Raw genomic sequence first — 14372 nt, 5'->3', positions numbered from 1 at the left:
AGCAGGTTCTGTTCTCAGTATCCATACAGCTAACAACGTCCGGGGAGCCATTGTTCTCTTCAGGCCCCTAAGGGGTGCCCTTTTGCTGGCAAAACACTAAAGCACATTAAAAAAAAAAAAAAAAAAAAAAAAGCCAGGCTTAGTGGTGCACTCCTTTGATCACAGCATTTGGGAGGCCGAGGCAGGTGGATCTCTGTGAGTTCCAGGCCAGCCAGGGATACAAAGAGAGACCCTGTCTCAAAACAACAATACATAATTTTTAAAAGAAAGAACTATTAAAACAATAAAACAAAAAATTAAACCTGTTCTTCACTCTAACAAGCAAAACACACATTCAGCCATTTATACCTATCAAAGATTCACAAGGCTTTTAATTTTATTTATTATTATTAATATTATTAATGTGTGTGAGAGAGGAAGAGAGAGACAGGGTGTGAGAATATTCAGTTCCATGATGCTTGGAGTGATCAGAGGACAACCTTCCTTTCCCTGTGACTTTTGTGTGTGTGTGTGTGTGTGTGTGTGTGTGTGTGAAGTCTCAGTGTGTAGCCCTAGATGGCCTTGAATTCTCAGGGATTCACCTGCCTCTGTCTTCAAATGTTGGGGTTAAAGGTGTGCACACCACACCCAGCCAGGCTTGCTTTGGAGACGAGGTCTCTGTAGCTCCTGTTGGCATGAAGACCCCTGCGCCCTCATTCAGCCCACTGAGCACTGGATTGCAAGCGTGAGCCACCACATCTGGCAGATTCAAATGTCCGGCCCTGCTCTCTGTCAGCGGAGCTAAAGCAAGCAGACATCTTCCAGCGTTACAGATGGGAACATAAGTGGAGACGGCCGCTTTGGCGGGCAGTTTGCTGGCAGGGAGGCAGGGAACAGGTCAAATGTGGAATCCTAGCTGAATGGGCACTGAGTTTAGTTCCTACCCATGCAAGGGAAAAGCAAGTTTATATACTTTTTTATCCAAATTTTTTAGAAATTCGATTTGTTTTTATTTTATGTGTATAAATATTTTGCCTGCATGTATGTTTGTGCACTAGGTGCAAACCTGGTTCCCCTGGGGGACAGAAGAAGGCGCTGAAGCCCCTGGAACAGGAGTTATGGATGATTTCGGGTGTTAGAAACTGAGCCCTAGTCCTCTGACAGAACAAGTGCTCTGGACTGCTGAGCCTCTCTCCAGCCTGCAGGAGTCATGTGTGGAAATGGCCAAGAATCACCTGAGAAAAGTGGTTGGGTGTGGCAGTGATCAAGCAAACAGTGCTGACTTGGATTTGGCGTGCACACAGTTCTCCCTCAGTGAGAACTGCTGGCTATTCAGGCCAACTGAGCAGAGAAAGCCCTCCCCTGAAGCAGGGGGTCTGACATTGCCAGGCAGGGCTCAGGACCAGGAATGGCCCCTTAGCGTAAGTTCACAGTTCATTTGAGGAAAGTTGTGTTTAACTCAGAGTTCAAATTCGTGTAAACACCTTGTCGCATGACCAATCCTCACCCTGGAAATCTCTGCCCTAGAAAGCTCCGCCCCCTAAGAAATCCTATATAAATGCTGTGTCTGCTAGTTCTCTGCTTTCTTTTCCCTGGAACAGAGGCAGCCACTCCTGGGCTCATCCCCACACCCTGGACTGTCCAGTAAATCTCTTATGAGGTTTGCCACCTGATGTGACTCTCATCTGAAGAAGCCAAGAAGCAATGAAGAGAATTGAAGAAGTGGAGTGGGACTGAGGCTCCTGAGCGCCTTGGCTCAGCTGGGGATGCCCTCCCCTGGTTGCTGCAGCACCTCTGCTGAGGAGGCTTCCTGTCAGAGCTGTGTGGTTCCTGAGGAGGCCTCCTGTCAGAGCTGTGTGGTTCCTGAGGAGGCCTCCTGTCAGAGCTGTGTGGTTCCTGAGCTCTCGGGTCCCAGGACACCTTCCCACCCGAGCAAGAAGGCCAGCAAGAGCTGGAAAGCGGACGGCGACATACTCACCATAGGTCTGCAGTTCTGTAGAATGCAGAAGCGCTTGCACAGAAGCGCAGTGTGTCTCCCATGTGCAGAACAGGGTGCCTATTTGTCATGGGTATATGATATTTTGGGAAGAAAAACAAAAGCCCATTTGTCTTACTTAGAATTAATATTGTTTTGATAAACACCAGGACCAAAAACAAAATGGGGGAGAAAAGATTTTTTTGGTTTACACTTAAAAAAATTATTTATTTGTTTATTATGTATACAGTGTTCTGTCTGCATATATGCAGGCACACCAGAAGAGGGCACCAGATCTCGTTATAGATGGTATTGGGCCACCATGTGGTTGTTGGGACTTGAACTCAGGACCTCTGAGCCATCTCTCCAGCCCAATCTACACTTTCCTAGGCCATCATTGAAAGCAGTCACTCCAGGACCACCAGCCCCAGTGTGGCCCCACTCACAATGACTGAGCCCTCACCCACTGATCACTAATGGAAAAAGATGCCTTCCAGCCAGATCTTACAGAGGTGTTTTTTCCATCGCTGCTCCCTTCCCTTGGATGAAGACAACCGTGTCAAGCTGACGCAGCATTGCACTAACTATCCCTGAGAGGAATATGAGGGGCCGGGGCCAGTGTTGGGCGTTGCATTCCTGGTGTATCCCATGTTTGAACATCTGAACATCAGACTGGGTCAAACTCGGTGTGAATGGAATGCGTCACAATTGCATCTTCGGTGTTGGGCGGTTGGGCCGCTGGGAAGTCGTGCGTGTTCACATTGTCATCCAAGACTGGCTGCCAGCAGTGAGGAGAGCTACAGCAACAGCAGGCGAAGCGGCGTGACACACCAGGAAAGCATCCCGTTGGTGTGCGGTCACCGGATTTTCTGACGCCAGTTCAGGCTTCGCACATGGCTTCAGCTCCTCTCCACGCGCAGCGAACAGGGCGCCTCTGCCTCCTGCCAGTGGGTGGGCACCCCACACTCCTTCCCAGCCTCGCCCGAGCTCTGTGTGCTTTGAAGCACCACACATTCCGGCTGCTGCTCTCTGCAGTTTGGATCTTAGTTCCCTGTCCTCATTTTGACTCCACTCTGGATTCCCTGTGCCTCGTGGCAGTATGTGGTCCTGTTCTCCGGATTTTTCTCACTCCCGGGGGCAGCCTCTGTATCCCTAACGCCTTGTGACACCCATTCCCAGAGTCCCTCCCTCCTTTGCTGTCCTGGGTTCTTTCATTGAGCAAGCACAGCCTGGCTCTATCCGTTATCCCTGGAGAGTCACAGCCTTTATCGTTATCCCAAAAATAAACCTAAGCACAAAACCAGGCTCTCACATTTCAGCTTTTCCTCTTGGGCCCTTAAACGCTGGATCTGCCTGGCTGCAAAGAATGTGACAAAGAGCACATTCAGGAGCCTTTGAACTCAGGTAACACCAAGCCCCATCACTCACTGCAAACAGGAGTCTCTGGGGAGAAGCCGACCTGAATCCAGAGTGGACTTGGGTTCGGATGGCGAGGGCCCACCACTTTACTTCTGGCAGGTGGATCCGCTCTGCCGGTGTCTAGGGGGGTGGATGAGACCTTTGCTCTGAAGTTGGCTGTGTGCCTGGTTCCCTCCAGCCGTGGTGCCAGGTGCTTCACCTGTCCTGCCAGGCCGTTAGAGGCTCTAGAGCAGCACCCCTGAAATGCCATGGAATGGCCCCGAAACTGCAGCTGCAGAACAACTGAACATCCAGCCCTCCCTTGCCCACTTGATCTACAGAACCTAGAACGGGGACTTTCTAGACTCTGTGTCTTTACTGATGTGTGCAGATTAACTTCTAGGGCATTTCCATCTACGGCTGCGTGACCATCAGCCCACAGCCACTCCTGTCTGTTGCTGCTATGGAGGATGATTTACAATTCAAGTCCCATGAGTATTTCCAAAGCACCAAGCTCAGAGTATAGCCGAAGGTGTGTAAAACCCTGTCACACACCCAAAGCCCTCACCTGCTGCCCCTTGTCTTGGTTTTTTGACAGGGTCCCATGGTATAGCTCTAGCTGATCTGGAATTTGTTGTGTAGACTAGGATAGCCCTAAACTCAGAGATCTGCCTGCTTCTGTCTCTGATGTGTGCTGTTACTGCTCATCCTCCTCTTTTTTTTTTTTTTTCCCATTTGTTTGTTTGTGACAGGGCATCTCTGTGTAACAAGCCCTGGCTGTCCCTGGACTCGCTTTGTAGACCAGGCTGGGCTCAAGTTCACAGAGATCCACTTGCCTCTGCCTCCCAAGTGCTGGGGCTAAAGGTGTGCACCCCCACTGCCCAGCTAGAAATATTTCTTCCATTGTGAGTCAGCTTCAAACATGTCTGCAGACAAACCAGATGTCTTAGCCCGGCGCCACTTTTAGTTGAAGGAAACAGTCACCCTGACTGACTTCAGATACAAACTGGTAGAGTGCTCATTCCTGCACCAAGAACACCCATCTGGTCAGAAGCCAGTTCGTCTAGTTACAGGGCCAAGGCCATGTTAACTGTCTTTGAATGGACCCACTCTTCAGTTCTGATGGCTGCCTGTAAGGACACTCCAGGCTCCTAGGCTACAAGGCGGAACTCCTTCCTTGCTGCTGTAGTGACCATCAAGAGGTTTGGGGCTAATGTTTCACCTGAGGTCCATTTCTGAGTTCCCCTGGCCCTTTGGGAGGAACTTGACTAAATGACCTGGGAAGAAAGAAAACAATGCTTTCTACAAGTGGCTACAGACTGACGCTTCTGCTTCCTTGTACTGGATAGCTAGAGGGGACTAGTCTTTAGATAAGAGGAGATAGCAGAACCTGATAGGGTCAGGGCTCGGCTCAATTTTATAGTGTTTACCTAGTTTACACAAGCCCCTGTGTTCAATCCCCAGGTTCATAAAATGATGTATGAGTGTATGTGAGTGTGTATTTGAGTGTTCATGTATGTGTGACCCATTGTTCTAAATTGCGGTTGATATCTTGGGAATACTTAGGGATTCTCCCAACAATAATTTCAGGTGAAAAAGCCAGCAGCTGCTAGGAGTTCACACTTATAAGAACTCAGTCACTTGTAGCCAACAAGGAAAACTCAAAGCTTTAACATAAAGATGGTAGGCATGGCAGATATTTTATTGCTGTTACACAATTAAAAAAAAAACAACTAATATAAGGGAGAATTTATTTGGACTTGGTTTCCGCGGCTTCAGTCAGTGGTCACCTGGCCTTGTTGCTCCTACAGCCTGTGTGGTGAAGCAGGGCATTAAGGCAGAGCAAAGTGTTTCAGCTCACGGTGAGCTGGAGAGAGATGACCGAAGAGGGAAGAGGCCTAGAACACAACATAGTCCCTAAGAACTTGCTTCTGGTGACCTCGTTTCTCCAACTAGGGTCCACCTGCAAGTGTTTCCACAGCTTCCCTGACACTACTTAAATTGCAATTCTAGGGCTGCTAAGATGGCCCATTGGTAAGAAGCCTCGCCCCTGACCAGCTGAGTCTGAGCCCAGTGCTCCACAACTCCATCCCTTCAGTTCACAGATGGCAAAACGACACACCTCCTGAGCGTGCTTCTGCCACTAAAGTAGGCAGTACATGTGTGCACGCGTGAGCATGCAGGGTGCCTGCCTTCTGCTCGGCCTCTTTGCTGCTCTCTGGACCAGGGACTCCCACACACTGGGATTGCCTGCCTTACATTTCCCCCGTCCACCTGAGAGAGTCTCCCCACGTGACATCCCAGCTGTAGCCCTTCACTCCCGGGAAAACAAAGCATGGAGGTGGCTTACTCCTTAACTGAGTCATGATTCCTGACGCTCTGCTAGTAGGTCATATTCCCACCAATTCCAAATGCAGAAACCATTCTAGGAGCCAGCCAACCAGAAACAGCCTGCCTCATCAGTGGGCCCTGCCACCCGACACTGGACATTGTGTGAGTCAGACTTTCCTTAAACTACTTGTGAGCACACTCCAGTTCCTAACATAAACAAGACTCTTTGCGGGAGGCTCCTGCTGGTCCCTTCTGAGGGAGGCCTGGAAGTTGCTGAAGATCAGGAGAAAAGAGCCAGAGTTCCAGGTTGTCAGAACAAAGGAAACTTTCTCTTTCATTTCCTCTTTTCCTGTGTCCTTTGGTCCTGCTAAATCCATGGTGTCTCATAAACTTGTGGACTGGGAGAAGGGTGTGAAACTTGCCAGCTATTGATTATAAACACTTTTAGGCAAAATTCATTTGTATCAAGTTTCTTTCCAATTTTGAAGATTAAAAACCCAGAAGAGACAATCAACCACCCCCTCCTCCAAGTCTCCCTGAAATGAGGTGAACCGCTCTTACTTTACGACTATGGTTCCATCCTTAGTTCTGAAATCCAGAACTTCAGGGAACCCCACGCTCCAGATCCGGTCAGATCCAGTCCCAGCCCTGTGCCTCCTAGGTGATTCTAGCCAGTGGCCGAGCCTGGGACCAACTGCCTTGTCATCATCCATTTCCCATTTGCGTTTTCTTGCTCTGTTGTCCTGAACAGTCGTGGATTTGGCTGGAACTACTCTGAACAAAGCTGTGTGCTGTGCTTAGCTCGCTATCGCGTCTGTTCTGTATTAGCAGCTGGCCTGGAATGAAGGCAGCGCGCTCTGTTAATGAGGCGCTGTGTTAACACGGTCACACTGTCGCTGGGACACCATTAGAGTTTAGAAGCTGGTCCTTTCTAGCAGAAAAAAGAAAGAAAGAAAAGGAAGGAAGGAAGGAAGGAAGGAAGGAAGAAAGAAAGAAAGAAAGAAAGAAAGAGAAAAAGAAAGAAAGAAAGAAAGAAAGAAAGAAAGAAAGAAAGAAAGAAAGAAAAAAGACCGTTTATCCCTGAAGGGTTGTGTCATCTTTGTGCCAATCACTCTATAGCAGCCTTCTAAGGTCACTTTGCCATCCAGGCCTTCTAGAAAGACCACCACGGGCACTGTCTGCTGGCGTGGGGCGTGTGGGGCACGCGCGCGTCCCCGGTCACCAGCGGCTGGCCCGGACCCTGGCCTCGGCTCGCCTCTCCCGGCCGGCTTTCCCTCCAGCCTCTGCGGCCGCGGGGCCGCCGTCCTCCTTCCCCAGCAGCCCCGCCCTCACCTGCATCTGCTCGCGCCGCCGGGGCGGGGCTGGGATGACAAAGCAGCCGGACGGCGCGGGCCCCGCCCCCTCCCCGGCGGCGCGTCGCCCCGCTGTTATGGAGACCCGCGGCGCGCGCGGGCGGCGATGATGGGCGGCCATGGCCCGGGCGGGCGGCGGCGGCGGCGGCGGCGGCGCGGGGGGCGCGGGGGCCGCAGCGCGGCCCGAGCCGTGGGAGCTGTCCTTGGAGGAGGTGCTGAAGGTGTACGAGCAGCCCATCAACGAGGAGCAGGCCTGGGCGGTGTGCTTCCAGGGCTGCCGCGGGCTGCGGGGCGAGCCGGGCGGCGGGCGGCGCATCAGGGACACGGCGGACATCCTCCTGCGCCGGGACGGCTCGGTCGGCGCGCGCCTGGAGCCGGGTGAGGCGCGGTGGGGTGGCTGGGGGTGTGGCCGGCGCGGCGCGGGGAGGCCGAGGGCGCCGGGGCCCGGGGCACCGGGATGTCGCTCCTGCGGGGACGCGGAGGGCCCCACCCTGCCCTCTGGACCTGGAGCTCCTTGTCTTCTCTTTCGACCTAGGAGAACCCCATTCTCACGCACGCACACACGCACGCAGTCTGCAGCTCTTCGCTCCTGGCGTGCAGGCCAGCGGCCGCTTGGCTGCTCGCGCCCGGGAACGCTTCGCCCAGGGCAGAGGGGCTTTGGCTTTTTACCTTTAAATCCCGGAGTAGGGCATTCCCGGTCTCTCCAAAACGGGGGGGGGGGGGGCCAGTCTGCAGCCCTCAGACCGTGCCCTAGCGGGGCCTGTGGGTGAGTCCTTGCTACTCCTGGTGGAGATGGCACTCTACCGCTGGCGACACTACAGACCTTAAAGTGATTTAGAGATGTGGGTCTTTTTCTGTTTGTGTGTGTGTGTGTGTGTGTGTGTGGTGGTGGTGGGGTGCCTTCCTCTAAATCTGCACTGAGTTGATACTAATTTCCTGAGTTTAATTGTAAGTGCAGGAGGAGTGTATAATTTGGGATTTAAAAAACAAAACAACCTTAAACATGAATAAGAACCGACACTTAAGCTTTTGAAAGAGCCTTGAATTCTGTTGATTCAGAGTGGTGAGTTCAAGCGGCTGTTTACTGTTCCTCTTCATCCCCCACCCCCCAAGAACTGTAGTTCTAGTATAGAACCTACAGTGATATTACCCTAAAAGTTGATACGCTGTTGGGAGCACAAAGACGGGCTGTGTGTTTGCAGAGTGAAGGCTGGCCTCTGTCCAACCTGAGAGCTGTGGGCTTGCAGAAATTCTCCCAAGCAGGCATCTGCGGGGGACTAGGAATGACAAGCAAAGCCAAACAGAAGCAAGGGCCAGCAGCTGCTTCAGTAACAGGGAGGACGCATTGTGCACCCAGGGGCGAGATCACGGCTTTCCCAGGCCTTCTCATTTTCTTTCCTCCCCCCACACCCCGGCCCCATGCAAGTCGTTACATTTTGCACATCAAGCACTGATATGTTTCACAGGGAATTGATACCGGCAGCACCCAGGTAAGGCTGAGGTTTAACCTTGGCCAGTTGGCTCCCTCTCCCCAAGCTGGCCTGAAGGGACAGGTGCACAACCACCCACTGCGCTCTCCTGGTGACCCTTCTGCTGGCACCCTCATGGAGCCTTACTTCTGAGGCCCTGGCCTCCTGGCAGGACTATTCCTGGGCGCATGGAGAGTATAACCCAGGATCTGGCTCCCAGCACTGCAGAGCGAGTGAGGCAGGGCTGCAGGGAGCAGGTTTGGCCTGGCCCTCTGTTGTTAAAGACTGGGGAACTGAGGGTTAGGGTTGTGTGGCTTGCCACTGTCATTTCGGGGGGGCTGCACTGTTGGGTTCCTTCAGAACATCAAACCAGACAGTCAGAGCTGGACTCTCCGTCCCCCAGAGCTGTCTCTGCCTTATTGTTCTCAGACCTGCTGGGTCAAAGCTCAGAGAAAGCACTCTCTGTTGACCTTTGGGGAGAGGAACTTGTGTGTGGCACCGAGGGGTCCAACTTCAGTTTCTGTCCTGCTTATCTTTGGTGTCTGTTGGTGAACACACCCATGAGAGTTAGAATGAGGTTTAGGACTTGGCTTATTTTTGTTCCTTTGTTTCTTTGTATGTTTGGTTTAGGACAGGATCTTGCTCTGTTGTTCAGGCTGATATTGAACCCTTGAGGTCAAATGATTTTCCCACTCAGGCCCCTGATGCTGGGATTATAGGGACTCCTTAAGGATTAAAAAGATTAAAAGTGTATTTGCCTTCCAGCACTTGGGAGGCAGAGGCAGGTGGATCTCTGTGAGTGAGTTTGAGGCCAGCCTAGTTTACAAAGAGAGTCCAGGACAGCCAAGGCCACACAGAGAAACTCTGTTTTGGGGGAGAGTATATTTACTGGAACAATCTCTGAGCTTCATAAATTAGCTGAATTTTAAAGTAGCTCCCCCCCCCCCCCCCCCCCGCTGCTAGCCCAGCGTTTTCCTGGACTTGATGGACTACTGAGTTCCCTAGAGGATCCCTGAAGTAGCCGTCAGAGGTCAGAGAATGCTCATACCTCACTGTTAGCACTTCAGTTTGTATCTGATGCCGGTCGAGTTTTGGCTGCATGGCTGTCGGGTCCATCGGCTCTTGTCACCCAGTTAGGTCAATCTCTGAGCCCTGCAGGTCCTCCTTATGTTTGAGACAAACTCTCACCAAGCCTGGCGCTCACCATTTTGAGTAGACTGGCTGCCGCCTGCCTGGTGCACCATCTCTGCTGACCCCGGCTCTGGGGTCATTCCCCCCCCCCCACTAAGCTCAGCTCTTACACGGGTGCTGCAGCTCCAACCAAATTTCAGTCTTCCATGCTTCTGCTGCAAGTCCTTTCTTTACGGAACCGTAACCCCAACCTCAACCTCATTCTGTTTCTTTGACACAGCGTCTCACGTAGCCCAGGCTGCTACATCCCTCAGGATAGCCTTAACTTAAGTTTAGCTTAAACCTCCACCTCAGTGTCCTGAGGGTTGAAATTTCAGATATGAGCTACCTTGCCTGTCAATCTCCTAATCTTAAATTGAAAGACTACTTCATAGTCATCCTAGGTGTGTGTGTGTGTGTGTGTGTGTGTGTGTGTATGTATGTGCTCTTGTGGCAGAGAGGGGGGAATTCTTGGAACTCTCCGTCCTCCTGCCCAGCCTCTCAGGTGCTAAAATTGCCACTATAGCTGACCTCTTTCTTTTGTTAAATTAATTTTTATTTTTATCATTTTTAATTGTGTGCACATGTGTGTACATATATGAGCACAATCCAGAGGCGCTGGATGCCCCTGGGGCCAGAGTTACACGAGGTTGCAAGCTGCTCGATGTGGATGTTAGTAATTAGACTCAGGTCTTCTGGAAGAATGGCAGCTGCTCGTAACTGCCGAGCCATTTCTCTAATGCGAATGGTGAGCAAGTTGAAATGTTGAGTTACTGAGGAAAAAAAATATATGTACATACACACACACACACATATATATGTACACACTCACACACACACATTAGCTTTTTTGAGACAGGTTTTCTCTGTGTAGCCCTGGCTGTCCTGGACTAACTTTGTAGACCAGGCTGGCCTCTGCCTCCCGAGTGCTGGGATTACAGGCATGTGCCACCATGCCCGTCTGTATTTTCACTCTTATTGCCCAACAACGCTATAGAGTAGGCGCTTGCATGTCGAAGAGTGGTGGTGGGACCAGAGAGTCCAGGAAGCCACTGTCGCTCCTGGGCCCAAGAAGCCCAGCCAGGGCTCTCTCCCTCCACCTCGCCTGTGTTGCTTGTTACTGCTACTGCATGTGTCAATTGGCCATGCTTTTCTCTGGGGTTAATTTTCTCTCTCTCAGCCCGGTGCCCCTCTTTGGCTTCTGAGCAATGTCACCGGAACCACTGGCGTTGAGAACCCACAACCTAGCTCTTGGCTGTGGGAGCCCTTGAGCTTCATCAGTGACCAGGGCTGCCTGTTCAGCTGGCTTTACTTACTAGTTCCTGTGGCCCTGACGGAGGGCAGTGCTCCCAATCATCCTGAGGGGACTCACAGGAAGAAGACACTCCCTTCCCAGTCCCCTGGGTGCCAGACTGTCTGTGGTAGGAACATGTTTATTGAACCAGGCCCTGCCTACGTGGCTCCTGCCTGTGCTTCTTGAGTCCCTGGCACAGCTGTGTTGCCTACCTCACTCTGCGCTCCAGAGCCATGAGCCCTGTGCCCCATGAAGGTCACTCAGCTAAGTCATGGTGGGCTAACACTGGGCTACCTGGGGTGGGCGATTGCAGCGTGTTCAGAGGGCCTCGTAGTACACTGCTGGGCTTGCCATTCCTGCCAGAGCACCCCATTGAGATCACCACTGTGCCCACGGAGAAACTCAAGGTCACAGAGGAGAAGCAGCTGCCCAAACACGAATGGGAAGAGCCTGGCCCGGCACCTGCCTCAGAGCCAGTGTCCGTGTTCCTGTAGCCTCAGAGCAGCACAGGAGGGGAGCTCCCGCCTGTGGCACAGCAGCAGGTGTCCGGGTGCCACACCCCTGTGTACCTTGGCCAGAGGCAGCTTGGGAGACAGTATCCAGGGTCCATGCAAAAGAACCCTTGACACAGATGCCATCGCCATCTGCAGTCTGAGGAATGCGGTTCTGCAAAGGTCTCCCCCGTGCCTTAGTCCTGGGCCCTCCGACTCACAGAGGGGTACTAAGCTCTTAATGCTGAGGGGTTGTGGCAGGATGCCTGGCCACTGTGGATGTGGACATGAGCTGGGTGTGTGTACAGCTTTTCTGACTTAGATTCACCTCCGAATTAGGCCTTGCAGGAAGGCGATTTTTCAAGCGGGTTTTTCCCTCTGTGATACTGCCTGTGCTCGAGGCTGGCGTCTCAGAAGACCTCGAGATACCTGAAGTCAGGATACTGGTCCCTAGCCTGAATCCCTGTGGAACTTGCTTGGTTCAGCTTGTGGTAGTGGCACAGATGCAGCCTTGATGCCATGTTCAGGACCCTGGGCCTGCTTCACACCCATCTGTCACCAGTTCAGTGTCCACAGGGAATTGTTTCATTGTCCAGTGTAGCACGGTGTGGTAAAGGCGTGGGCACAGCTAAGGTCTTCTCTGTCTGTCATGCCGGGAGCTCTGTCACTGAGTGATTCCTCAGCGGGAGCTGGACTCGGGGTGAGACAGTGGTGATGGGGATGGCCTTGCTCCCTGGGAGTGGCACCCGGCTGGTTAGGCAAATCAGACTCAGGACCAGAGTGCCCGGAGGATACATTCAGCCACTGCTTTCTCAGTCCAGTGATTCCTGCCTTATTCCAGGACAGTGGGCTCGGGGTCCTGTCTCCAGGGAAGCAAGAGGAAAGGGTAGGCAGAACTTACAAGAGAACGCATGCGGTTCCTGTAGCTTTGCCGTACACTCTCAAACTGCTGGCTTAAACCAACCCAAGTATATCCTCTTCCAGGTCAAGACACCATAAGTCCAGAATAAGCTCTACCTGCAGGCTAGCTATCCCACCCACCACGTAACACAGCATATCCACAGGCCCTGAGGGCTAGAACCTGGGCAGCTTTGGGGTCATTGTTCTGCTAACCACAGAAAGGAAAGTAGGACTTCTGTCCAATTCCATCCTTGTCATCTAGTGTCAGGTTGCTCTCGTTTAAAAAGAAGTTTTGAATTATCACATATTAATTGCACATATAATGGAATTCATTATGACATTTAAAAATAATTTTTAAATGATTTGTTTTACTTTTACGTGCACTGATTTATCTGCGTATGTGTTTGTGTGAGGGTGTTCTGTCCTCAAACTGGAATTATAGACAGTTGTGAGCCTCCATGTGGGTGCTGGGAATTGAACCCCAGTCTTCTGGAAGAAAGGCCAGTGCGCTTACCACTGAGCCATCTCTCCAGCCCCTCACTGTGACATTTTCATACATGTACACAGTGTATTTCCATCAGGTTCTCTCATTCCCTCTTTTATTTTTAATGCATTTCAAGGAAATTGTTGACATTCCCCCTGTATACTTCAGCATGGATGTTATTTGCAAGAACTTTACCATTGCTTAGAGCCCACATTTGAAGTTGGGATGGAATCCAAGGCTCTACCACTGAGCTGTAACTGTAAAAAAAAAAAAAAAAAAAGCATGCAGCTGGGTATAGTGGTGCATGCCTGTAATTCAAGTTCTTAGGAGGTAGAGGCAGGAAGATCAGGAGTTTAAGGTTATTTTCAGCTACAGAGTGTGTTCAAGGCCAGCCTGAGCTACATCAGATCCTGTCTCAAAAAAAAAAAAAAAAAAATCAAAACAGAAAACCAACAAAATTAAAATTGCATCTAATGAAGCATGTGGCTATTATGTGTGTATTTGCCTCTCAGCTCTGTGCCAAGGCTTCTGCTGTGGAGGCCTTAGCTCACTGTTAAAGTTCTCCCACCCTGTCCCTCTCTTGGGTTCCAGATCAGGTTATCTTTGCACGGCCCAGAAATCTGTACTCTACACCCGCTCGGAGCTCGGTTCCGGAACTGTAGTTTTATCATCTGTTTTCATGTTGGCCGCTGGGGGCATACCATGCCTCCATAAGATCAGGCTGTAAGCAAGCCTGTAAGGAATTTTCTTAACTAGTGATTAAAGGGGGAGGGCCCAGCCCATTGGGGGTGGGCTGGTGGTCCTGGGTTCAATAAGAGAGCCAGCTGAGCAAGCTGTGAGCAAGTCAGTAAGCAGCACCCTTCATGGCTCTGCATCAGCTCCTGCCTGCAGGTTCCTGCCTGCTTGAGTTCCTGTCCCGACTTCCTTCAGTGACTACAGTATAGAAGAGTAAGCCAAATACACCCTTTCCTCCCCAGCTTGCTCTTGGTTGTGGTGTTTCATTACAGCAATAGTAGCCCTAAGACACCCAGAAATCCAGCAGAATGAGGCGGGCCTGAGAATTTATACCTCTTTTTTTTGTTGTTGTCCTTTGTTTTTAAAAACAGGGTCTTGGGGCTGGAGAGATGATTCAGCGGTTAAGAGCACTCAGTGCTCTTCCCGAGGACCTGGGTGCAATTCTCAGCACCCACATGGCGGCTCACAACCGTCTGCAGCTGTCTGTAACTCCAGTTCCAGAGGATCCAGCACCCTCTCTGACCTCCTCAGGCAAAACAACCATCAATTACAAATGAAAAGAACAAGCCAGGCATGGTGGAGCCTTTAATCCCAGTACTTGGGAGGCAGAGGCAGGCAGATTTGATGTGGGCCTGTTCTGAAGAGTGAATTCCAGGGCAGCCAAAGATACTCAGAGAAACCCTGTCTTAAAACAAACAACAACAAAATTATGGTCCAGGCATAGTGTCGCACACCTTTGATCCCAGCACTCAGGAGGCAGAAGCAAGTGGATCTCTGTGAGTCTGAGGCCAGGA

The 14372-nt window shown here is 51.4% G+C and overlaps 1 protein-coding gene across 3 annotated transcripts in view; it reads left to right on the top strand.

Annotated features, from left to right (window-relative positions):
• The first annotated feature begins 7047 nt into the window (after positions 1-7047).
• Positions 7048-14372, top strand: part of Spire2 (spire type actin nucleation factor 2) — a 35288-nt gene continuing 27963 nt past the window's right edge. Inside the window, exon 1 of one of the 3 annotated variants that reach the window (XM_060391812.1) lies at positions 7048-7413. In XM_060391812.1, coding sequence (XP_060247795.1) covers positions 7155-7413 — 259 coding nt within the window. In that variant the 5' untranslated portion in view covers positions 7048-7154. The remainder of the gene's footprint in view (positions 7414-14372) is intronic. The other 2 variants (XM_060391813.1, XM_021631235.2) reach the window with 2 other exon arrangements.

This window comes from Meriones unguiculatus, chromosome 10 (assembly GCF_030254825.1).
Source record: "Meriones unguiculatus strain TT.TT164.6M chromosome 10, Bangor_MerUng_6.1, whole genome shotgun sequence".
Lineage (NCBI taxonomy): Eukaryota > Metazoa > Chordata > Mammalia > Rodentia > Muridae > Meriones > Meriones unguiculatus.
The sequence above is the reverse complement of the archived record's forward strand: the minus strand, read 5'-3'. Positions and strand labels throughout refer to the sequence as shown.